The sequence below is a fragment of the Oreochromis niloticus genome, linkage group LG7, assembly GCF_001858045.2.
Source record: "Oreochromis niloticus isolate F11D_XX linkage group LG7, O_niloticus_UMD_NMBU, whole genome shotgun sequence".
Lineage (NCBI taxonomy): Eukaryota > Metazoa > Chordata > Actinopteri > Cichliformes > Cichlidae > Oreochromis > Oreochromis niloticus.
The window spans coordinates 12,105,394-12,129,352 of record NC_031972.2 but is presented as its reverse complement, the minus strand read 5'-3'; the positions used below and the strand labels follow the sequence as shown (position 1 = coordinate 12,129,352).

At 40.5% G+C, this 23,959-nt stretch overlaps 1 protein-coding gene across 2 annotated transcripts; it reads right to left on the bottom strand.

The window, feature by feature from the left end:
* Positions 1 to 3,969: 3,969 nt before the first annotated feature.
* On the bottom strand, positions 3,970 to 18,639 carry lhx5 (LIM homeobox 5). 2 transcript variants are annotated; one of them, XM_005459684.4, is made up of 6 exons: positions 18,165 to 18,639; positions 17,615 to 17,994; positions 15,568 to 15,791; positions 14,355 to 14,632; positions 11,452 to 11,617; positions 3,970 to 5,990 (listed from the first exon to the last, which is right to left on the bottom strand). In XM_005459684.4, exons 2-6 carry the CDS (start codon positions 17,785 to 17,787, stop codon positions 5,641 to 5,643), a joined length of 1,191 nt encoding a protein of 396 aa, XP_005459741.1. In that variant the 5' UTR covers positions 17,788 to 17,994; positions 18,165 to 18,639; the 3' UTR covers positions 3,970 to 5,640. The 2 variants fall into 2 exon arrangements, with proteins under 2 accessions (XP_005459741.1, XP_005459742.1); XM_005459685.4 differs by having other exon boundaries at positions 18,202 to 18,639.
* Positions 18,640 to 23,959: the final 5,320 nt, after the last annotated feature.

The window sequence follows — 23,959 nt, the reverse complement described above, 5'->3', positions numbered from 1 at the left end:
GTGTGTGTGTGTGTGTGTGTGTGTGTGTGTTTGTACGTGATAGGGGAAGGGGGAACAAGCGAGTGATTTATAACAGCTACTTCAGGTCTCTCCTCTCTCCCACAGCAGCACCGCAAACACATCCATTACAAACGTAGTGATGGTAATGGGATTGTTGTGTGTGTGTGTGTGTGTGTGTGTGTGTGTGTGTGCGTGCGTGCGTGCGTGCGTGCGCGTGCGTGCGTGCGTGCATTCTCATATATGTGTGTGCATGATCCAGAGGCTGCACAATTGTGAATGTGCACCTTAAAGAGTGTATGTGTGTGTGTGAGAGAGAGGGAGAGAGAGAGAGAGAGAGAGAGAGAGAGAATGATAACCAGATGCTACTGGGTGAAAGGAAGGTGAAGGTTACCAGGGGTGTTTAGGCCTTGGTACAAGTTTCTGTGCATCTGTGTGCTATTTGTGCTATTCTATTTGTGAATATACATGTTTGTAGTTGTGTGCATATACACAGAGAACTGACTTGTTTTGGATTTTTAAAGAGTGGGCAACTACCAATACATTACCAGAATTTTTCTCTCTCTCCTATGTGTGTGTGTGAGGGTCTAAGAGAGAGTGTGTATCTTGCTCTGCTGGAGAGGCTGGAGTGATAAAAACCTGAATTGAGGAAAATACTCCAGAGAGTAAACAAAGGGGGCAAGGAAGAAATAAATAAAGAAGATGTAGAGCTTTTTGGTAATGGACTGGTAGATGCTGAGGACCACATCCACCTCTGTGCGTGCGCGAGTGTGTGAGAAAGTGTGTGAACATATATAAGAATGATACACACACACACACACACACACACACACACACACACACACACACACACACAGTGTCTGCCTGTCTCCTCTCACATTACCCTTTACATTAAAACCAGTCAGGGGGAAAATTACTGCAGACCTGGCCACCGTCTGTCCACCTGGCCCCACAGAGAGAGGAGGGGATAAAGAGGGGATAAGGGGATGAGGAGGTGGGGGGGGGTTCAAGGGACCTGGAGAGGGACAAGGCTGCCAAGGGGCACTGGTCTGAAGTCAGTTTCATACAAGAAGGGGATTTTTGGTGTTGGGTTTGTGCCTGAGGGCTTAAGACAAATCTTGACTCCAGAGCCAGATTTAAGGGGATGGTGAAAAGAATTTGATTTATGCTTTCTTCATTTTGCTGTTCATGGTGCATTTTAGTTGTTCGCCAAACAATTTAACTCAAGTGTGTTATTGCAAGTTAAATGACTGCACTACAGTAACCAATATTTGTTTTATAATAGCAGGAACTCAAATCACTACTTGCAATGTGCAGGGCCTCAATAGCAAATCCACAGAGTATTGTCACCACAGTCACCACAGTCTTTAACTGCTTTGTTTTTCTAGTTTATAGACTGTATATAAAAGATGGACATGACACACTTGATGTCATTCATTGGTTTGTGGACTACTAATTTGGAGCCTCAAGTTCAACATTTCAGCTACCAGCATCCCTTTCTTTCATTGTGTAGTTATCTATTTATTTATTTATTATTGCCAAAAGAGTTCATATTTAGATGAGACCAATAGATTGATTAGCAAGATGCATCAACACACAAACATTATACAGTGGTCCCTCCTTTATCACGGGAGTTACGTTCTAAAAATAACCTGCGATAGGTGAAATCCGCGAAGTAGCCAGCTTCATTTTTTACAATTATCATAGATGTTTTAAGACTGTAAAACCCCTCACTACACACTTTATACACTTTTCTCAGACAGGCATGAACATTTTCACATTTTTCTCTCTTGTTTAAACACTCTCAAAATTAAAACCTTTGTAGAAAAATAAGTCCAGTATTATAGAATGAAACCAAAGATCAAACCCTGTTTTCAGGTCCAGAACATGGGAATAGAGAAGCTGCGAAAGAATTCAACATTAATGAATCAATGGTATGGAAGTAGAGGAAGCAAGAAGAATGAGTTGAGTAAAGTTTGACTTATCTGACTGTTTTGTTTCGCTTAATTAGCCTTATTATCCGAAAAATACGGTAACTTCTACCTTCCTTTAGCATGTCCAGACGTCCAACTTTTTGTGCGATGGTTAGCATCTTCCTCTGCCTTTTGGGTCCTACCGCAGGCGGCTTTGACAGTGCAAAACGTTTCGCTAACGTTGTTGTGTTTGTTGGGGAGAAAACTTACAAACATACAGTCCAGCACTTCAGAGTCACACTGCGAGCGATCGAAGATTTATGTAAATTTGACAAGCTGAACGCATTCTGTACTATACAAGAGACACGTCACGGAGGAGATTGATTGACAATGGTCTACAGCCAATCAGGACGCAGAACACAATGCGCTGTAACAAAAGAAAAAAAAAAAGCATGCAATATTTCACAAAAAAATCTGGGAAACAGCAAGGCCGCAAAAGGTGAAACGCATTATAGTGAGGGACCACTGTAAAATAAAATAAATAAAATGTTACTGTAACAGCACAAACTGTTAGTGCAGTTATTCACACAACAAGCCACATAATTTGTTAAGGAATTTAAAAACGGTGAACAGCAGCCATCCCTTCCTGGATTATACATTTTATGTCCAAATTAAATTTGGTCATAAAAAAATTAAACAACCACATTACTGATTTGTCATTTGAATGCAAGCTTAGTTTTATTATTTGGTTCACAGCAGTTTAGTGCTTCTGCAGCAAAGGTGGTAACAGCATGACTGAGGAGGACAGTGAGTGGATGGGCCTGTGCAGGTCAAACTTTGGGAGGTACCCTCACGTCTCTTTGAAACTAAAAAGAGGTCATTTGCTAGCTTGGAGCTAGTTTGAAAGCATGACCCTACTTGAAAATTGCAACAAAAAAATGTGTTGAGCATATTGCGTGCACACAGTAAACTGTCCTAGTGTGTGGTGAGTTCACTGATCCACTTCTGCACAGCAAAGTGACTCGAGCCGACTGCCTCCCATCAATGCTGGCTGCTAGTCCATTTCATGTGATCTGCCGCCGACCATAGTGAAAGAGAGAGAAGGAGAGGCTGATCATTTTAATGCAGGACCTCATCAGTACTTTACTCACTGTTGGAGTAAGGTGCAAGTGATCATTACCATTAGGAGAAATGCATTTTAGCACTTACATGTTGACCATTTTTCAATCCTACAAGTCATTATGTGGTTTAGTCCCTGCTGCTAGCAGTGAACAACTGGAACAGCAAGTTACCAACTAGCTGGTTATTGAGCATTTAGCAAACAGAGAGCCAGACATTCCACCCATGAGTGGAGGTGAAGAGCAAAAATAGTATTGACAGGACAGACAATATTCAGCTTAATCAAAATTAACCATTAAACATGACTCCAGATTAATGGTAATGTCACTTTGCCTCTGCCGCTGGTAGCTAAGATATTCATCACTCAGTTTTGTAAGCTAATTACATGCTAATGTTGTGTTTTTAACCTTATAGCTGAAAAAGTAAATAAATGTGCATTTAATCCACACACTATAAACACAATTGGTAAAACAAGTAGTTAAAGTGCTCGCTACTGCATTGCAGTGAATTCTTGCATGTGTTGAGGCTGGCAACCACCCTAAAATTGAATTTATCTATAAGTGCCTTCACCAGTATCAGTAACACCAAAAGTGTTACAACTGATTAATTTTTTATAAAATGTCCTAACAGAGATATATGTGTTATAGCTGGTTGGGATCAAGCTATTTAAACTGCTTTGTATTTTATTGGGCTGTTAGTTTTACTGTAATGCATCATTTTAACAAGCTAATCATTTTTCTTATTGTAATCATTATCAGCACAGTAAATGCTAAACAGGTGTAGCTGAGTTAAGAGTGCGATATTTTTCTCTAAAATGTAATGAGTAGCTAAAGCAAATTATGGCTGCCTTGAAATCGTGCTAGTACAGTTACTTTGCTTTACAGCAAATTAAAGAAAAGATGTGTGACGACATTCAGCAAGAAACCAGATCTTCAAGTTATAAGAGAAGGTTTTATTACCAGTGCTATTTACATAGAAATAATACAGCCTTGCCCCAATTCCCCCCCATAAATCTACACACACACACACACACACACACACACACACACACACGTGAACAAGCATACACACTCGCAAGCGTTCAGACACACACGAACAAGCTCCCACTCAGTCATGTATCCAAGAATATCTCCATACAACAGAAAAAAAGACACATTCTTCCTACATCTGAAACAATGTCCAAAGGAAATACAGACAATCTGAAAACAAAATTCCAAGTAGAGCTAACTCATTGCAGAAGAAAACAGCATTCCTCGTGTTAGATGTGGTCTGTTTGAGACATTTTGTGTAGAGATGAGATGGAGCTGAGAGAGTAAAGAATGACATGGAGTTGAAATTAGGAATTAAGAGACACTAAAATAATTCTTTCTTTTAATATGTTTTCACAAAGGCGGACTTTTCAAATAGCAGCTGTGGTGACACTTGGCCCTGATCGGTCTGAAATAAAATGCAGAGAATTTGTCCTTTGAAGCACAAAGATATTCACACACACACAGTGATAGACACAAACACACACACAACCCGAGTCTGCCGCTTTTGAGCTTATTTTAATTCTCTGTGCCTTAAAAATGTGGCCACTAGATGGCAATGAGTGCTTCGGAGCAGACAGCGGTAATGTCACAGATGTTGTCTGCCCCCTCTTTTGTTTTCTCTCTTTAGAGGAAGGAGACCTCAGCTGTTGAAGGACATTCTCCATTATGGGTTCAATGTTCTTTTGAAAATCAATTCCATTAAAACATGTTTTTTAAAAGGGACAGTAACAAAAGGAAGGTCAGGTGAAGCAGTGTGCAGAGCAGAACTATCAGGGCCGCTTCGATGGGTGTGAGATTTGTCCGTGTGTGTGTGTGTGTATGTATGTGTGGGTACAAGTGTCTGTATAATTGTGTCCGTGTTTTGAATAATGGTATAGACATCCTTCTTTTGAGCTATGATCAAGAACGCTTTGTGTGCATTAAGGGACTTATAGCTGAGACGTGGGCTAGAGAATGTCAGTGCCGTGCTGGAGGTGTCAGCGTGTCTATCAAGTGGCAGCTTTTGATTTGACATGTTGGCGAATGTTTAAAATAAGCTGCCTCGATTGAAACAGGCGTGTTTGTAGATGAACATTAAAGCATGTATCAAAACCGGCTCCTTTGTTATGCTGAGCGTGAAGTGGCATTGAAGAGCAACAGAATGGAAACTAATACTGCTTTGAAGCAATGTCTTAAAGAAGGTGGTGAGAAACTAAGAGAACTAAACATGTCCCCTTTGGCATTTCTCCCTATTAGAGGATACCGTCGTTAATGTCAAGGGGAAGGCGAGAAGCATTTTTGCTGGGTGGAATCGCATTTTTTTTTTCCTTTTTAAATATATATATTTCAAGTCCAGTAATCCAGGAAGGGATATGCTTTGGAGTGTCTACTGGGCAGCAAATATTACGTTCTCCTACAAGCTATCCCATTCTTGATTTTGTCCATCAGTTCATCAGTTGTGAAAATCAGTCCGTAAAAATCTGAGCTGTAATTTTCACCCCACAATGGTTTTTGTTTTGTTTTGTTTGTTTTTTTAATTCATCTCCTGAATTAACTAGGCTGACATTCAGCCCAGGCAATGGTCCCTGTGTTTTTGTCCTTTACCAAGCGGTGGTTTCTCCCATCTCCTGGCCTTGGTGGGACATTGGAGCGCTGTAACTGGAATTACTGGCCAAGGAGAAAGGAGGACTGGGACCACCCCCGAATGCCTCCCCCGGGACAGGCTGAAGTGAGTTTGGTAAGCCTGGCTCTGGACTGGGAGTTTCCGCATGGGAGATCATGTCCGTGAACCTTTGGTCATCTGACGGGTGGTGGCCTGAACCCTCCATCGCTCCGGGACCAGAGCCCAGGATGTAGGGGGAGTCGGCCGGAGATTGAGCCTGTGATGATGGAGGGCCATGGGGAAAGAAGTCGTAGTTGCTCCCTGGTCCATAATAGTCACCTTGGTATTCTGTGGCGTAAGAAGAGAACACATGTGGTTAGACTTTCTATCAGATACATAAAACACTTACAGTTCCCCCGAGCAGTCTACATTTATACACACAGCTCCACCCCTACCTAAGTGGTGAAATTGATCATGTCCAATTCCCAACCAACCGGTCTCCAACAGCCTCATTTGAGTGTATAAACAACTCCACACCTCTCCACCTCAGTTCTCTCGCCTCTTACACAGTGCATTCATCTCCCTCTCCCCTCATTCAGCTCGCAGCCATGCGTGCACCTCGATGGATTCCCCTGCAGAAACTTCTGGATTTGGATGAGAAATTCCAAAATGAGATTCCAGCTTCCCTGCAGCCCTGCCAGGTCCTTTCGGCTGCTTCTCTCTGTCAGGTCTGATGGCAGACACCAGCGCTGTCGCTTGCTTCTACATTACTGGGTTGTGGTTATTTGCTGAACTACGGGTGGTTTCTCTACTTTAGTGTTGATGACTCAGCTAAGAATTATTTGATGGCTAGTTTTATTATTATTCAACCAGTCCAAAAGAAATGTCAAAAGTCAACGCCAGATGTCCCACACAAGTTTGACATCTTTTTATTCATTTCATCTGACCAACACTTCACAACACAAAATCAATTTTGAAAAAGTAAAAAATAAAAAAGCAAAATTAGCAACAACAGCTCAGATGTTAAAAGTTAGAAAAGGAGAATGGCATTAAAATGTCCTTAGAAATCTTTTTTTCATGCTATTTCTCCTTGTTATTTATACCTCTCTCCACTGTTTTGTCCACTACATCGTGCTTTCAGCATCGTGTCAACGTGACCCCACCTTGTGATTTCACCATGCCATGTTCCCACTGTGTTTGTATCCAGTGTCTCGATAGCCAAGCCCCGATGACAACCATGATATTTAAAGGTTTATTATCAATGTTATGTTAATATTGTATAAGAATAGTATCATAAATAACTGTATAACTGCTCATTCTGTATGTTTTTGTACACATTTATTTCCCTAATCTCTCGCCACAACCTTGAATTTGTTTTTTGACTTTAACCCTCATGCAACCAAACTACCTAATTATGAAAATGACAGAGTAAGGTCATTCACCATACCTGCGCTCTTTCATTTATCTGACATTCTCAAAATTTCTAATGTAAATAATTATGGGTTTCAGTCATTTTTATGAATTAACAGCATTAACCCCATTCATCTCCATCAGCACTTTGGGCATTAAGTATTCGCCTTAATGCTTCTGCAGCAGTTAATCTTTCTACTCTAGCTCTGTTAGCCAGGAATCCATAATTAACAGAAAAAAATACATTATAAAAAAATATTTTATACATAGACTACAAAAAGTTGTAAGTAGATCAACAATATGTGGTGGGAAAGATTTCAGTCATGACCCTATTCAGCCACTTGAAGGCTAATTAGTTCCCCAAAATAAAAGACAACAAACAGCAAAGTTATAGATTAGCTGATTGATACAAGTGAATTTTTTATTACTGTGATAATCATGAAATGAAAGCAGGTCATTGTGACTTTTTGGACCGTTAGTCACATTATTAAAAAAGCCAACTATTTTGGCATCAATAGAATTAATCTTTTGATCACACAGATTTTGGTGCAACATGTTGTTAAACCTATAAGAGTAGATTTACTCTTATAGTGCAGAAAGTGTCAAAACGATCAACTAGATGCATCATAAAGAATGGCTAAAAATATATCTGTTGCAGAACCTTCATGTTTAAAATGCTTCCTCTGTAGCACTCTGAAAAAGACTGAGCCAGGACCGTGGTTCGTCTTGCCGAAAATGTCTGCACCTTCTCCTGGCGTTCACTTCAAAGCGCTGCAGCAAACAACTGACACATTAATAACAGATTTTGTTGCTTTCAAAGATGTTCTTCATTGCATACTTGGATAAATAAATATTTTCTGGTTAACCTATGACACTGACTGGCATGCTTATGCCTCTTAGAGGTTTCAGACATCTCTTTGTGTTTCCTCGCTCGTACTTCTACAGCACAATTTTGTTTCTGGTTCCCATAGTAGAAGAAGATTTTTGAGTGTCAAAAATAAACAGTGACATCCACAGAGACTGTCCCTGTTGACTGCATAATTAAAACAACGTTCTAAGGGATTATCATCGCTTATAAGATGGTCTTTTGATCCAGAGTAAATGGAAATCTGCCAGTCGAAACACAAAATATGACCTTCTGGTCTCAGCTACAAATGAGAAACCTATACTAAATTTAAACATATTAAATAATGTAGTAGATATGAAGCCGGTAACCAGTTACTGAATCAACCCTGCAAACTCCCTGTAACTTCTTTGCATGTAGTGTGTATGGTGCATTTAGTGTTTTAAACTGGCAACAACTATGGTCTTTAAGATGAACACTCGTCTTGCCAAGGCTATTATTAAAGGCAGTCCATGCTACTCTTGAGGTTGTCTCATAGATGTAATGCAATCACCAAAGGGCAGTTCACTCAGCTTAGCTTAGCACAAAGACTTCTTTTGACCAGCTCAGCACAAACAGTGAAAAAGAAAACGCTAGCTCTGACTGAAGGAAACAAATCCACCCATAAGAATTCACATTCAACTGTGATTGCACGTAGTCATGCAATATAATAGCTTAACTCTACATGCAGAATAGCAACAATAGTATATTGTCAGTATTTTAGAGACCACCCAAAATATCCTATATCATATCCTATATACAGCAGTCAACCTGAAAAAGGGGTTGTGTTTGTACTTTTTGAGATTTAATGTTGCAGACAGGAAGATTTAATCTAATAACTAAGACAGACTATAGCTGTTCCCAAGGATGTATGTTGAGCTTTAAGCTAAACTGTTCCTTACATACAAGAAACTTAAATTATATGAATATGTGCCCTATTATTAGAAAAAACAAAATGAATCGATCTTAAATCAACACCGCTATGCTTTCAAACAGGCACTGCAATTATTCTTCCACTACAGCCAGCACAGTGGACTCAGATGACAAGTAGCCACAGGCAGTGCTCACGCTGCAAAAAGTCTGGAAGGTGATTTTTAAAATGATTAAATATTAAGTGATTTTCTATTTCGTGTGTTGTTCATCATAAGCAATGACCAAAACAGTTTAGAAAGAATTGATTGGCTTAACAAATAGCCTGTTACTTTATACACTGTTTGCATCTACTAATCAACAATTACTACAAACCTTCACCTGCCTCCTGTTTCTCATTCCAAACTCCCAGAGTTGCATTAAATCTATTCGGTTTCAGCACCACCGTGAACCGAGATCGATGACAGGTTTTATCCTGTGCCCCAGATGCTACACTAACATTTCTCCACTCCTACCATATGTTCTTCTCGCTGCTATTTCAGTCGAAACGGGGAGGCTCGAGAACTAACAGGTTACACGTCAAGAAACATTCGGCCTAATTGTAAGATCTGCATTTATTTGCCGTAGTGTGTAATTTTTTTTTTAATTTTTAATTTTTTAGAAATTATCAGGAGGTATAATCAAAGGTTGTGCAAACAAGCTAATTGTCTGATTTCCCAAACAGGCTCCTGCTAGTTCAGCTGACCTTGGGGATAAGCAAAAAGCTTGGCTTGTGGTATGTTCATGTGTGTGCGGATGAAAGAGAGAGAGAGAAAGAGACCAGGGTAGGTGCTGAGGGGAGTGTCAGCTCTGCAAACTATAATTACACTCATATATGCAGATGCATCATACCACACACACAGGCATCCCTCGCTCTGAACAGCAGCAGAGGAACACGAGGAGGCAGCGAGCTCAGATAAAGGCAAGCAGGCTGGCCTGCGCTGCCGTGGGACAAAAGGGTGTGAAAAGCAGAGTGCAAAGAAAGCGAGAGACATGAGAGCGAGGGATGGAGGTTTTTTGTCCTCTCTTTTCCCCTCCCACTCCCTGTGTTGCAGCCTTGATGGCTCCGGTTTATTGTATCCTCAATGCCAGGGCCCTTCAGGTAGAGGTGCAGGAGGTGCTGTATGGAAACAGCAGCTCACAGACTGTCCATCAAAAACAAACTGCTGATATGCATGACAGGTGCATCGGCTTTATTCCTGCAGTACAGTGCGGGGCGGCTGTTGCGTTAGCGCTGTGTTGTTATCTCGCTCTTTTGTCTTGAGATTATTTTCTTTTGAAGCGAGGGGTCTTTTTTCTCTTTCTTTTTTTAATGACCTTTAAAAAGCAATGTTTTTTTTGACAATCTCTACACCAACTGGAGAATCTATTTCAGCAACAAACCAGTTACAACTGCTTTTTTGTACAAAAACCTCTGTGACTATAAGTGCAAATACATGCCTTGTTTTCCCCTGTGGCAGCAGAAATATTTCATCAGGGTGTTGTTTGTTGTTGTTATTTGCATTAGAATGGCCAGTAAATTAGTGCACTGACCTTTATGCAAATCTAGCTTGTCTTATATAGAAATACCTGAATATATTTCTGTATGGAGGTATGTGTCTGGCTTTGGTTAAAATGAATGCATCTCTCTTTAAAATTAATGAATCTTCTATTCATTTTTACGTGCTTATCGAGCTCACCCTTTCTTTCTTTGAACAAGTATTTCTCTCTCACAGCTGTGTTTTTAAGAGGGAAGCTAGCAACTTTTCAGAAAGTGAATGACACTCACAAGTTGTGATCTTGGAAAGGGTTATTAGGTGCAACTTCATGCTGAATAAAAGTTAAGAGAGACAAGAAGGGAGACGTGTTTCTATTGCTGAATGGCACAGAAATCAATTCTCACAAATATAGTGGAGCCATTACAGGTGCCATTTTTGAAGTTCACCATTCTGAAAGGCCAAAAAAAAAAAATCACACCTCAGTCATGCCACCCATTCTGCAAGCTTTGTTTGCAAAATGTCCCACTAGAGCATATGTGCTCCTATCTAGCATTTTCTCTCCTAGCTGCTTAACTAATGTGACAGTTCAACAGGATTGAAACTTTATTTACATTCCTCTGGGCGCGTTGAGATAACCAGACTACACAGCTGTGTTCGAAACAGTTAACAGTTAAAAGCTTCTTAGCTGCTTATTGTGTACCACACAAACTGAGTGCAGCGTGCATGAGATTAGACTCAGACTCAAGTCCTGATCATTTCATCTTTGAACAAAAGATTAGTGGATTCAAGAAAGTAACGTGAAAGCAAATGATCCAATAAAGTACACTGGGGCTCCACCTGTATTCTACTATATAGCAGATTTATGTGATATACTTGCAACGTGAAAAACATCTCTAGGCACCTGCTTTCCTCAGAGCTGCAGTTTGCTTACACAATATCACTTTTTTTTAGTGTGAAACCAGGGATACAGATTATATTTGCTATTGCACTCGCTCCATATTGCACATTAATATTGCAAGAGGTAAAGAACCTGCAGGTGTGGTGTTTGAGTGTATTTAAAGACACAGCAAGAAGTGTGCACTAAATTTGTGCTAGCACTGCATCTGTTGTCACAGCGTTCATTTCTTACCTCCATAGTAACCGTAGGCTCCAGGTCCTAAAATGTCTGGGTCTTCCAGCCTGCCTCCCAGCGGCCTCATCCTCCTCGGGCCCCTGAAGAAGGCATGCCGTCGGGCGCCCAGAGCACTCAGCTGCTTCATTCTCCGTTCTTTGGATCTTCTGTTCTGGAACCAGACCTGAAACAAACCAGGGTCTGAGATATCAGCCGATCTCATCTTTTTTTTCTTTTTTTGTAGTTTATTACCATCCTTTTTCAATTCACCATTCACTCAAACTGTGGTAAACCTTGCAGAGCTTGTAAAAACGCACAAATCATGTGGATGTGAGAGTAAGACTGGGGTGTGATCACAAACAAAAAAAAAAAATCTGTGAACCACAATTGAAAAGCTAAAACAATGACATATGGACCAACTTATCGTTTCAAGAGTTTTTCTTACTGTACTGTTTTTCTTAATGCTCAGTGTTGCAAAGTTTGCACCACTTTCAAATTCCACAATTAAATCCAAATGAATTGATTCCTTTAAAGAGCTTTTATTCAGAAGCTGCAAACTATTTCCCAGAAATGACACAACGTACTTGCCTCCCAATTATCTGGCACCTCTGCACCCATTTTGAACTGTATTTACTGTACCACAATTAGCTGTGGCCTCTTTTCATTTGTATTAATTGAGGTGTAAATGCTTGAAATTCAGCTTCAAAAATGACTTGACTAGCTTAAAGTATAAAAATCCATAAAAATGCCATTAACAGAAAAAGTCAAAGAACTCAATCTAATATGAACATTCTGCCGTGCGACACAAGAATTACATAGGTATAATCAAATCGTTGTTTGCACATAATGAATCGGGAGGCGTTTTGTGTTACAGTGTTAGAGTTCATGTCAAGAAAGCACAAAAGGATCAAAATGAAAAATTAGGAAAGCCAGCGATGACTGAATAATAACAAGAAAGGAACAATTTCTGCTCCATTTTTCCGGTGATGATGGCAGTTTCCTGTTGCAAATTTCAGATGAATAGCAAAGTAATATCAACGGACCCAAATACAAAGCCATACGAAGTTAAACCACTGAGATTAAATAAACTGTCTTTCAAAGACAAACAAAGGAGGGTTTCAAAATTGCAAAACGGTGCATCATATGGAAGAATGTCTTTGAATTATAAGCACATAACACATCTCGTTTCGCCTTTGCTTCACTGCTGCATAATGATCTATGTTCACACCAGCTAGGCTATGCCAGAGGGAGAATCCCACTGTGCTACAGATTAACAAAAACACACTCACAAAAAAAAAGAAAAACACACACACACACACACACATCCCCCTACACACACACACCTAAAACTACTTAGGCTCTGCACTCTGTGCTCCAGCGGCAAACGCAACACCTGCTTATTGAGAACAATCATCTAACTGTAGGGTACATTTTTATGGAAATGCTCTCGCTTCCCTTGAGAGAGCGTTGCTTAGGGATTACATACGCATGCTGGAGAAGCAGCGTGGCTCACAGGGCTCCCTGCGTTGAGAGCAATGGTATTTAACACACACTGAACGGGGAGAAAGATGACGAAATGCAGCCTCCATTTTGGCTCCGAGCAACACACATGGGCGGAGGGTGCAGAGGTGGAGTGGGGGGGCTTATCGCAGCCCAGGCTGACTGACTGATATATTGACTGGTTTGCTGGTTCATTGAATGATTGATTGATTCATTGAGCGATTGAGCTCTGTTGCTGCACACTCGCACATGCTGGCTGCAGTTTATGATATAGATGAAGCGGTGGAGAGGCACGGGCTGTAAGTGAGTAAGAGCGGAGAGGTGGGAAAGGGGAGGGTGGTATGTAAATCTGTGAAATCAGCGATAATTACAGTGAGTGCACAAAAAGCCACATCACAGTTGGCAGAGATGGTGCTAATCATCCTAACACAGTCTGCACCCAGGCACCAAGCATGTGTGCTTGCATGTGTGTCTGTGTGTGTGTTTTGAGGATGAAAAGACAGGCAGAGAGGTCCAATAACAGTGTATGCTTGTGTTGTATTGCACAACATGTTTGTACGTGGGTTTTCTCTTACCTTTGGCAAAAACAAAGCTAACCTTTCACTAATTTCATGGCTGTGCAGCATATGTTATTGCTGAAATAAACAGTCTGCACCCCAAAAAAGGAAATTCTTTTACAAATAATGTATTTCTTATGTTCATGCATCAATAAAATGTATTAGTGTAAGTTCAAAGTGTGCTTTGATGCTTTTATGCTGAAATTACACGGAAGCAGGAGACATTTTTTTATAGAAAAAATAAAGTGTGATTTATGATTTTTGAATGCAGTAATTTTAAAAAACTTGCATTCAAATAAAAGTATCAAATGTTGTAACCATATTTCTGTAAAAGTCAATCATAAATAAATAATAAAATAAGTAAGTGTGAACATTAAAAACAATGCTTTTCTGCATATTGTGAATCTACTGTTAATGCAAACATAAAACTGTCATTTTACGCACCATGCTGCTTCCAGTTCCATATGTTGGACTGTTTTTTTTTTCACAAGCTAGGAAAAAAAAATGCTACAGTACAAAATAAAATCAACCAAATCCATATATTTCATGAAATACTTCCACAACACAAAAATAAAGCCAAAATAAACAAACAAGGAAAACAGTTTACATACAGCAGGTGGTGGGGTTCGTTTAAATGTGGCATATATTCATCTAATAGTCCGCATCGTGTTTTGACATTTCACTAATAGATGATGAGGCTTTCAATTAAATGTCTGCACATTTCACTAAAATTAAAAAGTAATTCCTTTGATTTATAATGTGTCATTTGTCTCTAATCTGTCTGTGTCGCCGCAGATCCCTCCCTCATCCGAATCGGAAAAAAAAAAAGTTCCAGCGATCCACAAACAACACAGCTGATCTTACCTGGATGACTCGCATGTTCAGCCCTGTTTCCTGTGCCAGCTGTTCTCGGATGTGCCGGGTCGGTTTCGGCGTGGCAACAAAAGCAGCCTTTAACGTTTCCAGCTGCTTGGCCTTGATGGTGGTCCGGGGCCCCCGCCTTTTGGCCCCAGAGTTCTGCTCCTCGTTCTCAATATTGTTCGTTTCCTTATCTGAGGACGTTGAATTGTCCGTCTCTTTTATGTCGTCCTGTATTGGGTCCTGCAGATCCGGCGATAAACTCCTATCTGTGCACGACGACACTGGGGAACGGGGCGGATGGGTGGGGTGGGGGACAAACAAGAAGGAAGGTCAGGTCACGATCCGAAATGTCAAGGTGGGGGGGGGGGGGGGGGGGCTGTTTTAATCAGCCTTGGAGATGCACACAAGCGTCGCTGACTATTACGCATCCGAAACTTTACCTAATCGTAAATGAAATGCGTTTTTACGCACCTCGGTGAATTTTTGTCTCCCAGTTTCTGCTTTCCCTTCTTTCTTTATTTGTACATTAATTTTTCTTAAATAATATCTGAAGTATCAAACAAAACGCAAAAAACAAATACGCAAAATAATACAAAAAAAATCTTCAGTCGCTAACATCTCCAATTTACGCACAAAAAAAAGATGATATACGGACATGCAGCCATATTACCTTTGCGAGCAAATTAAGAGATTTATATGGGAGATCAAAACAAAAGGTTTATGAAAAAGGGGCGCGTGACACCTTTAGTAAATAGGGTGTTGAGTGGAGTTGCTGCCCTCCTGGGCTTTTTATAAGGATAAATAGAGTGGAAAGAGGAGCAGCACACACGGCCAGACCAACAGGCTCATCCCCAGTGGACCCTGGCGTACAATAACAGAAAGCTATTGTTCTTTGGAGGTAAATATTGAAAGTATTCATCTCATAAGGTTACTGTGAGATGCTCTCCCCGGACTGCTGCAAAAGCTCAGTATCAACTTACATTTAAAGCCGCCACTTCTGCTTTTCTTTTGTCCATTAAAATGCTGATTGCCATTTTATACATCCGATTTTTTTTCTTTTCTCTCTCTCTTTTTTAAAAAAAACAAAAAAACATGAAGCTTCCACCTTATTAAAATAAACAACGCGATGAGAATGAGCAGCCCTCATATTGTTATCATTGCTTACTGTTGAATGGGAGACAAAAACGCAGCGCAGGCCTACTGTCGCTTCGCTTACCTGAGTTCAAGTTGACTTCCTTTATGGCCCCGGAGCTCAGATAGTCATCTTTGCACACAAACTTGTTCTCGTCTATCACATAGAGTTCTTCTCCCGTGGACAGCTGTTTGTTACACACCATGCAGGTGAAGCAGTTTAGGTGAAACACCTTGCTGCGAGCTTTGCGGACCAAGTCGTTCGGCGAGATTCCCTGCAGACAGCCCGCGCATTTAGTGCCAAATCGCCTGCACGAAAAACGAAAAATGAAGGTGAGATTGAGAATTTTTTTTATGACTGCAGCGCCTAAAAGGGTCTTTTAGAAATTACCCACATCCATCATATAATCATTAATACTAAAAAGAGGCTGGTATTAAAATAATATTAGTTTAGCAGGAATAAACAGGTTTAACGCCTTTAGTTTAGCAAGTGATACAAATTTCACTAACACATAATAATAATAATAATAATAACAATAATAATAATAATACTCCACTGTAACGTTTTTAGTAAATATATGGCACGTAACAGGTAATCACTCAACCAGAGCACCTCTCTCTATGAGAGTGTTGATAACATAGCCATTAAAATCATTTAGAAAAAGACTTTAGAGAAAGATTTTTTTTTTTAAACAACCTTCCTAATTTTGATTGAGGTGCTCTGACAATAACCCCACGCAAAACGTATTAGTGACAATCAACACATTGTACTCGTGGATATATTATAGGATTAGGCAGAGTAGGAGCATCTTAGCGTGAAAATCTTCTCTTAATCCATATTCACCCGCGCTTAAATAGCACTGGGTGGGAAGACTCATCAATTTGATACACAAATAGCCCAAAAATAAATTCACTAAAATTCCCCCTCCTGATTTGCCAGGGTGAGTCCGTTTTTTTTTTTTCCCTTTCTCTCTTTTTAATTACTCTCAAAAGAAGTGCGATAAAGCACATTTGACTGAGTGACGAGTACAGTATTTTTCGCCTGCACAGATGTCTTTACTGATGGAAGGAGTTTGAGCAGATGCTTAAGGCTCACTTTGGGCCTGCTGTAGCTGGATTTTAAGTCCGCCTGTCGGGGGCTGGTTAAGCCTTTGGGTGACTGCAGGCACCCTTGTTGTGGAGCATTGTTTTAACACTGGGCTTGCCTTTCCATTCACTTACAATGGTATCGCATCACTATCCGCTTTTCACATGCGTGGCCAAGCCTCCCCCAGCGAAAGGGCACAACTCTACTTACACAACAAATGGACACATTAGGGTGATTACTGTTTCGCCTGGCTAATGGCTGGCCATTTAAATCCACCGCTTGATGGGACCTGTGGTAATATGACGGCCAAGGCCGCGCGAGGCCAATAATAGCCCCGTCCCAACAAAGGCTGATGTGTCTTACATGTCATTAGACAATTTGGGAGAAAATAACTGACACATACAAATGAAAATGATGCTAAGAGAGTGACAAACAAGGGCTTCACTTATCACTCAATTACCTGGAACACTTTTTGGAAATTGTGAACCGGTTAATAGCCTAATGGGTGTTTGAAATAAAAATGTTGTCTGGAGCTGGAAATAGATTTTTTTTAAAGAAAGGAAAAAAAAAAATAAGCACAGAATACACGAGGATACAGAATCAATGTATTTATATGTCCATTCTTTTATAATAGAGGCCCCTTTTAACGCCACACGGCTCATATTATTTCCTAAAAATATCACCACACAGAGATAGGTAAATGCATTTTTAAAATTACGGATATTATTAACAAATAAGGGAAAATGTATACTTTTAGATTTATCTTAAATTACTTTAACCATTTTTTTTAAATCCAAGTACGGGTTAACGTGGCCTATGACCTGAGTCCAGTGCACCGAGCTTGACTTTATGTCCCAGGCTTTTATTTGTATTTTTTTTTCATCCTGTTCTTCTATTTTTTAAATCAATCTTTAACCCACAAAATATTTTCCCTTATCGTAAAAGGGTTGCACGAATGCTTGAATCAAAGCGTGATTTCTTTCTCTCTCTCTCTCTCTCTCTCTCTCTCTCTTTTTGAAGACCTCTTGATTCCAAATTCAGTTACCTGAAAAAGTCAATTTTGCAATAGAGCTTTCCGTCTCTGGAGAAGCACTTCTCGGTGAGGTTGCAGTTGCACTCACAGCACTGGACGCACTTGGCGTGCCAGGCTCTGTCCAGCACGTTGAGGAGGAACCGGTCCAAGATGGGCCGTTCGCACCCGGCACAGTGGACCATCATATCGCCGGCCTGCAGGACGCCGAGTGCCGACCTACCCACGCGGACTGCGCTGCTCGGACTTGGGCACTCCGAGTTTACGCGGAACAACGTCTTGGCTCAGGGAGGTGTGCTGTCAGGCGAAAACTGGAGGGACCTGTCGTTCAAAGGCAGCGGAGTGACAATCCCCGAAAACTGCTGTAGTCCTGGTCCTGTTTGGTCGCTGTCCTGCTACTTGTCACAATCCACAAATCCAGAGGAGAAGAGGGGAGAAAAAATTCAGCTGCGCCAGCTGATGGACTGCGTAATGGCCAAACCAGGCATGTTTTCTCGCCAATTCAATGTTAAAACATCATTTTTTAAACGTGTTTACTTCTAAATAATTTATCCCTTTTGCTCACGCTTTGTTTGGGGTCCAGTAATTTCCTTCAGGCTCACCTCACGTCGCCACTTGCACGTCCCTGTGCCTTGGTTATCACGAGGTTTTGCCAGCGCGACGCGCTTCCTGCGCTGAGATTGGATGACGCCCTTGTTAATTCCCGTGCCAGAAGAGCCAATCAGAGCGCAGTTGTTATGGTTACACGTTCATAGCTGTAGCCTCCGAGCGGACCCTGAGCAGAAAACACCTAGGCCGTGGATCCAGGGTGTTTGTAGTGGCGCTGATAGAGGCCAACAGGCATGAGGAAGTTTCACGGTGGGTCACGGAGACGGCACTGGCTTTAGAAGGGAATGCATCAGTTGCAGGTTAGACTATGAACGTCAGAACATTTTACTGGCGATGAACGTGAAAATCTACAAAACGGATGAATGTCAGTACATAGGTACAACAGGCACGCCTCTGAAATGAATCGGACTAGAAGTAGCTTGTTGGGAGAGGGAGTAGCCGAACAAGGACTAATGCTACACAGCCTTATAATGGCCTTGTGGCAAAATGCCCCTGCAATACAAGGTGGCTGTGTTGGGCGAAGACAGGAGGAGGGGGGCGGGCCTTTTCTCATGCAGAAAGCTATTTACAGGGAAATGCGATGGATTAGCAGGAGCTCATCAATAGGGAGAGCGTGGTCACCCGGCGCTTTAACAGAGTGGCCAGCAATCGAAGGGAATTTCAATATTTACCAACAGCCTCGTTTTGTTAGTTGCAGTTAAGCAAACATGCGATGCGCTAATTCGTGTTGGGTGAGACTGTTTTAAGCATAATGGGGCCTCATTTGAATGAAATTAGGTGTGAATTTTGGCTCATTTTACACGACTGAAGGCCATTCAAGATAACATTTAGAGGAACAGACAAACAACAAGGTTGTTAGTTTTAACAGAGGAAGAAAGGAAAACTGTTAAGATCTATCTATGAAATATACTGTCAACATTTAGGTGCTTTTACTATGAAAGGTTCTAAGAAGGTGTTAGCTTTAAGATAACTAATATTTACTGATTACATACAATTTAAAAGAGTATTGATAACATGTTTTTTTTAAAAATAGGTCACAATATTTTTAATTTCATTTACCAAACATGCATCATGATGGCAGAAGCCACGTATAAAACATTTCTTTCTTTCTTTCTTTCTTTCTTTCTTTCTTTCTTTCTTTCTTTCTTTCTTCTCCTTATCTATCCTATTTGTTTTTTTCCTTACTTCAATTTCTCTTTTTACTGTCTTTCTAAATTGTTACACTGATGGTGTATAGAGCCATTAAAGGAACCTCCGGCCTTTCAGCTATGACACGGGGTATAATTAGTGTTTTTCTTATCAAAATGATGCCACACATCCAAGTGTGGATTTACTCTACAGGTAGCTGTGGTTTAACCTGGCCAGATTGGGTTTTTGTAGAGATGAGGCTGAATAAGTTTCCTCAATTATCCAAGCTCCAAAATCAGTGACCTTTAGCCTAAAAATTCAGATGGAAGGGGTGTGTGTGTGTGTGTTTGGGGGGGGGGCTGGGAGGTGCAAACAAAAAGCCCACAGTGGGAAAAAGAGCATGTGAGGCAAATGCATCTAGTCACCTCTTGTTTGAATGCAACTGTGCGAGGGAATAAAAAAGCTCTGTTTGCTTTTGCTTTGTTCTGCTCTTCTGTGCACGCTAAACACCACCCAAAGAGTGAGACACTCACCTGTGGAGAAAAACTGAGGGAGCTGTCCATGGTACCAAAGGGAGCAAGCACCAAGGACAGCAGCAGGCTTCCCTTTTTTTCCCAGTGAGAATCAGCTGACCTCACTAACAATCACATGGCATCAAATTTAAGGATGCATTCTTTGTGATCCTTAATTGCTTCCTTCTCCACTGTCGTGCAGACAGCAGTCATATCACCTCATTTAGCTAATGGCAAAACACACATTTGTCTTTTATAAAGTAACTTAAAAAGCAGCCCACCAACAGAGCAGTAAAAATGTCCTAATAAAACATTAACTTTGAATGAAAAAAATGAAAGACAAAGTAAAGTTCACTTACCTGCACCCTGGAATTTAGTTTCATCACATGCAAAGTTTAGCACTAAAATCACCCTTTTTTGTCTTTTTGCCTGCATAAAAAAAGTCTTTGTGCGTGCTAAAGTGCTGAAGGACTGATTTTTGTCATTCAGCACATTAAAAAAGATTGGAATACCTTTCAAAATCAGATGAGAATAATTAAATAGAAATTTGGATGAAGCGTTTAATAATAACATGTTTACTTCTGAAATTATTAGTTTGTTTTTAAAGGACAGGGTGGGGTTTGTTTGCGCTTTGCAACTGTTTATGCAGGCTGACAGACCATCACAACACATATTTTTCAAGGACCAACATCTGAAGTGGTTTGAACATCAGTCGCCTTTCTTTACTGAGAGGTCTTCATAAAATATCTCTGCCATGCAGCATCCAGGTCTCTACCTCTCCGTAGTTTTATTCATAATGCAGGAGGAATAAAGGCGGTAATTTAAACAACACAAGTAATGTCCGCAAACCCTGAACCTGGGATTTTCTTCAGTCTTGGTTCCTACAGCACTGAAGAATCTGCATGTTTGCGCTGATTAAATTTATGAAAATGTTCTTAAAAACAAGCAAACACCCCATCAGGTTGAAGCAGCTGGATCATTTTTTAGGTGCTTGCTTTGCACTGCAAGCTGAAATGAAGTCTTAAATTGAAGGGAGAAGCGGTGGATGGGAATGTAAATCTAGAACAGGTACATAAATAAATGGGAGACTTGGGGAGGGGGAAAGAAATTCAGCCCTCACACCCAAATTCAGACCTCATCTTCAATGCTCCACTCCCCTCCACTCTGCACCGTCGCAGCCCAGACACCTGAGCAGACCGCTTCCTCCCCTCTCCTACCTCCCTCCCATGCATGCGGTGTCACCCCAACCCCAAAGGCGCGCGCACATGTACGCTCAAGACCACCTCCAGGGCCCCTCTTTGGCAGGGCCAGTCCCAGGGGAGAGGTTAGTATGATGGATGTCTGATTGGTAGCCCTCCCTTAGGGCCTCCCTCTCCGTCACCTCTCTGCGCTCTGAATTAAAAGGCCGTTTGTCTCCTCTGAGTCCTCAGCTGTAGAGCGCCGGCCTGCAATTTCACAGCACTCAGAGAGAGAGAGGGAGACCATTACAGAGGAGGTTGTCAGGGGAGCCATCAGAGCCCGGACACGCCTGAGGGACTCTCTCGCTCCCCTCTATCTTCCCTGCTCCTGTCTCCTCCTGCTCGGCACCACCAACACCTCTATCCCACTGGAGGCAGCCAACCCTGCCCTCACAGATAAATTCATATTCAAGCATGTATGCACCTATATGCATATAAGATTGCATAATTGAATGCACACGTGCCTGACACGCATCACCGGCGGCATTGTTATTTTTAAATCTACCACTCGGTCTTGGTGCTTAAATAAATTAACACAATCAATTATTTAAAAATAAGTATGAGAATAAGAAAAAGAACATCACATTCAGTCTCTCAGAAAAGCCACCTTGAATTCATTCATAGTCTAAATTCTTTCACTCAGGATTTGCTGCCAAAGCCTTACTTGTTTTTTTATTAGATTAAATTGTGGTGGCTAATGTTAGCCAACTTTAGATAGTGCTGTGTAACTGACATTACTGAGTCAGTTTCACTCGATCATATGTGATGTTTGACAATTTTAAATATAGACTATATAAAAGATAGATGTATCCCCATGTAATGTCATCCACTGGTTTATGAAGCCTCTACTTAAGCAATTTGTCTGTCACTATCTTGTTTTTGGGAAACCAGATCTCAGAAGTAACGAGTAGATCTAACAAAGAAATCAAGGACACCAAACACTCATTTAGCAGTGACTTATCGATCATATAGTAGGCCCACCCTAAAAAAACATACTGTGCGCTATTCATGTAATGGCAAACATAATTTATAAAATATGCATGTTATATTAACTATAATTTGAAAATACTCATTGAGATATTCAAATCATGAAGGTAAAGTAAATAATATCAGACCCAGAGGCTCTGTCAATCCTTCATGTACAGTCTGTGTTTTAAGGGCTAACCTTGATATTTCTTAGCATACCTTTGGAAAGTTTCTCTCTGAGGGCATTCGTATAAGTTATTGTGTGGAAAAGGTCATGCTTATTTGTTGAGTATTTGTATTGTTTTTTTGTATAGCACATTTAAAACAACCAAATTGTTTCACAGGTCACAAAAAGCACAAACACACACACAAGTCGATTTAGCTCGAATTAGAGGCCAGAGAGTAGAAATAGGTCTTGAGCAAATATTTAAAAGTACAAACAGTTTGAGCAGTTCGAATATGAAATAGTAAGGCATTCCCGAGACTTTGGCAACAATTGAAAAAGTTCAGCCACCTCTGACGAAAGTGTGAACATGAATAAGATCATAAGTCTTAAAAACAATCAATAAAATCTTAAAATGAATCATAAAATTGACAGGAAGCCAGTTCACATTTTTTCACCCCAGTTAAAAGGCGAGCGGCAGCGTTTTGTACCAGCAACCTACATACAAACAATTACAGTAATCCAGCCATGTCATAATAAGAGCACGTATAAGTCTTTCAAAGTCATTATAAGAAAGATATGGCTTTAGTTCAGCCAACAATCTCAACTGGAAAAAAATAACAAAACAAAAAGCATGGTGTTTTTTCAAAATCTCAAATTCAAATTTTCCACCTCCGTGTGCTTAATTTGTTTTGAAAAGTGTGTGCATATATGTCATACACAGGCTTTGTGTAATTTCAGTTGAATTACTATTTTAAATTTCTTAATAACAGCTCGATAGTAGTTTTTTTTTTTTTTTTCCAAAAACACAAGAATAAATGCTAAGGACTGTTTTCATACACATTTATAGGTCTAGTGAGTATTTCTAGCAGAACGATTGCATATATAGGGTTGGCTCAAAATAAAATCCTGTGCTCCTTTTCATTAAAATGAAAGAACATGTAATTCTGGAGTAAAGTCAGTTATTCATGTAATTTAGCCTTTTTTTTCTCAGAGAAAATGAGGACTATGCTCAAAGTAAGAAGCTACGCCAGGCTTTGAGGCATAGATAATACGAGTAGGACACAATACATTTTTTTAATATGCTTTTTTTGAACTATCTAAAAAGATTGAAAAATGAACATGCACATTATTCGAAGCCTCAGAACTCAGACCAGACAGTACAGAATTAACATTCAGAGTCAGAAAAATCTTCCCCCCTGTGAATTTCGCATGGCTTCATTTCGCTGTTTTCATGTTTGGTGTTTTTTAGTTCCTAAACACGATCGTTATATTTTCCCCTCATACACCTTCGGCTTTTCCCTTTCAAATTTTCTGTTCAATTAAAACTGCAAAGAATTTGTTTTGAAAGAAGCACTTGGAATTAGTTTTGTGTGTTTTTGTGCTCAGCAGGAATCTGCACTCGTACTGTATGAATGGATGTGCTCTGTTTGAAAGGACAGGCAATAATTGGAAAGTATCATCAAGGAAAACAAACATGGCTGGAATCACAGCTCACAAATATAACCTTCTCAATTACCCGGAATAAAGGAGTAATTCAAACAAACAGATTCACCTTTCACCCCGTGGGCACTAAATCACCCGTGTTTCTGCATGCAGACAAACAACGCGCACAAACTCGACGTGGTATGCTACATGGCCCTTGTGAATGGATAATTAGGGCATTATTCAGCTCCAGGTGAGCAGGAGTCACAAGTTGCTGTGCGCAACTGTTCATCAGGTTGAATTTCTTTCCCGCAGTCAA

What these genes read in the sequence shown, in the direction of transcription:
- lhx5 (XM_005459684.4), bottom strand. Translation starts at nt 17,787, where the DNA reads ATGATGGTCCACTGTGCCGGGTGCGAACGGCCCATCTTGGACCGGTTC. An exon ending in TGCAAAATTGACTTTTTCAG is followed by an intron (nt 15,792 to 17,614) that starts GTAACTGAATTT and finishes TTTTTCGTGCAG; the next exon opens with GCGATTTGGCACTAAATGCG. An exon ending in GGAAGTCAACTTGAACTCAG is followed by an intron (nt 14,633 to 15,567) that starts GTAAGCGAAGCG and finishes CCCGTTCCCCAG; the next exon opens with TGTCGTCGTGCACAGATAGG.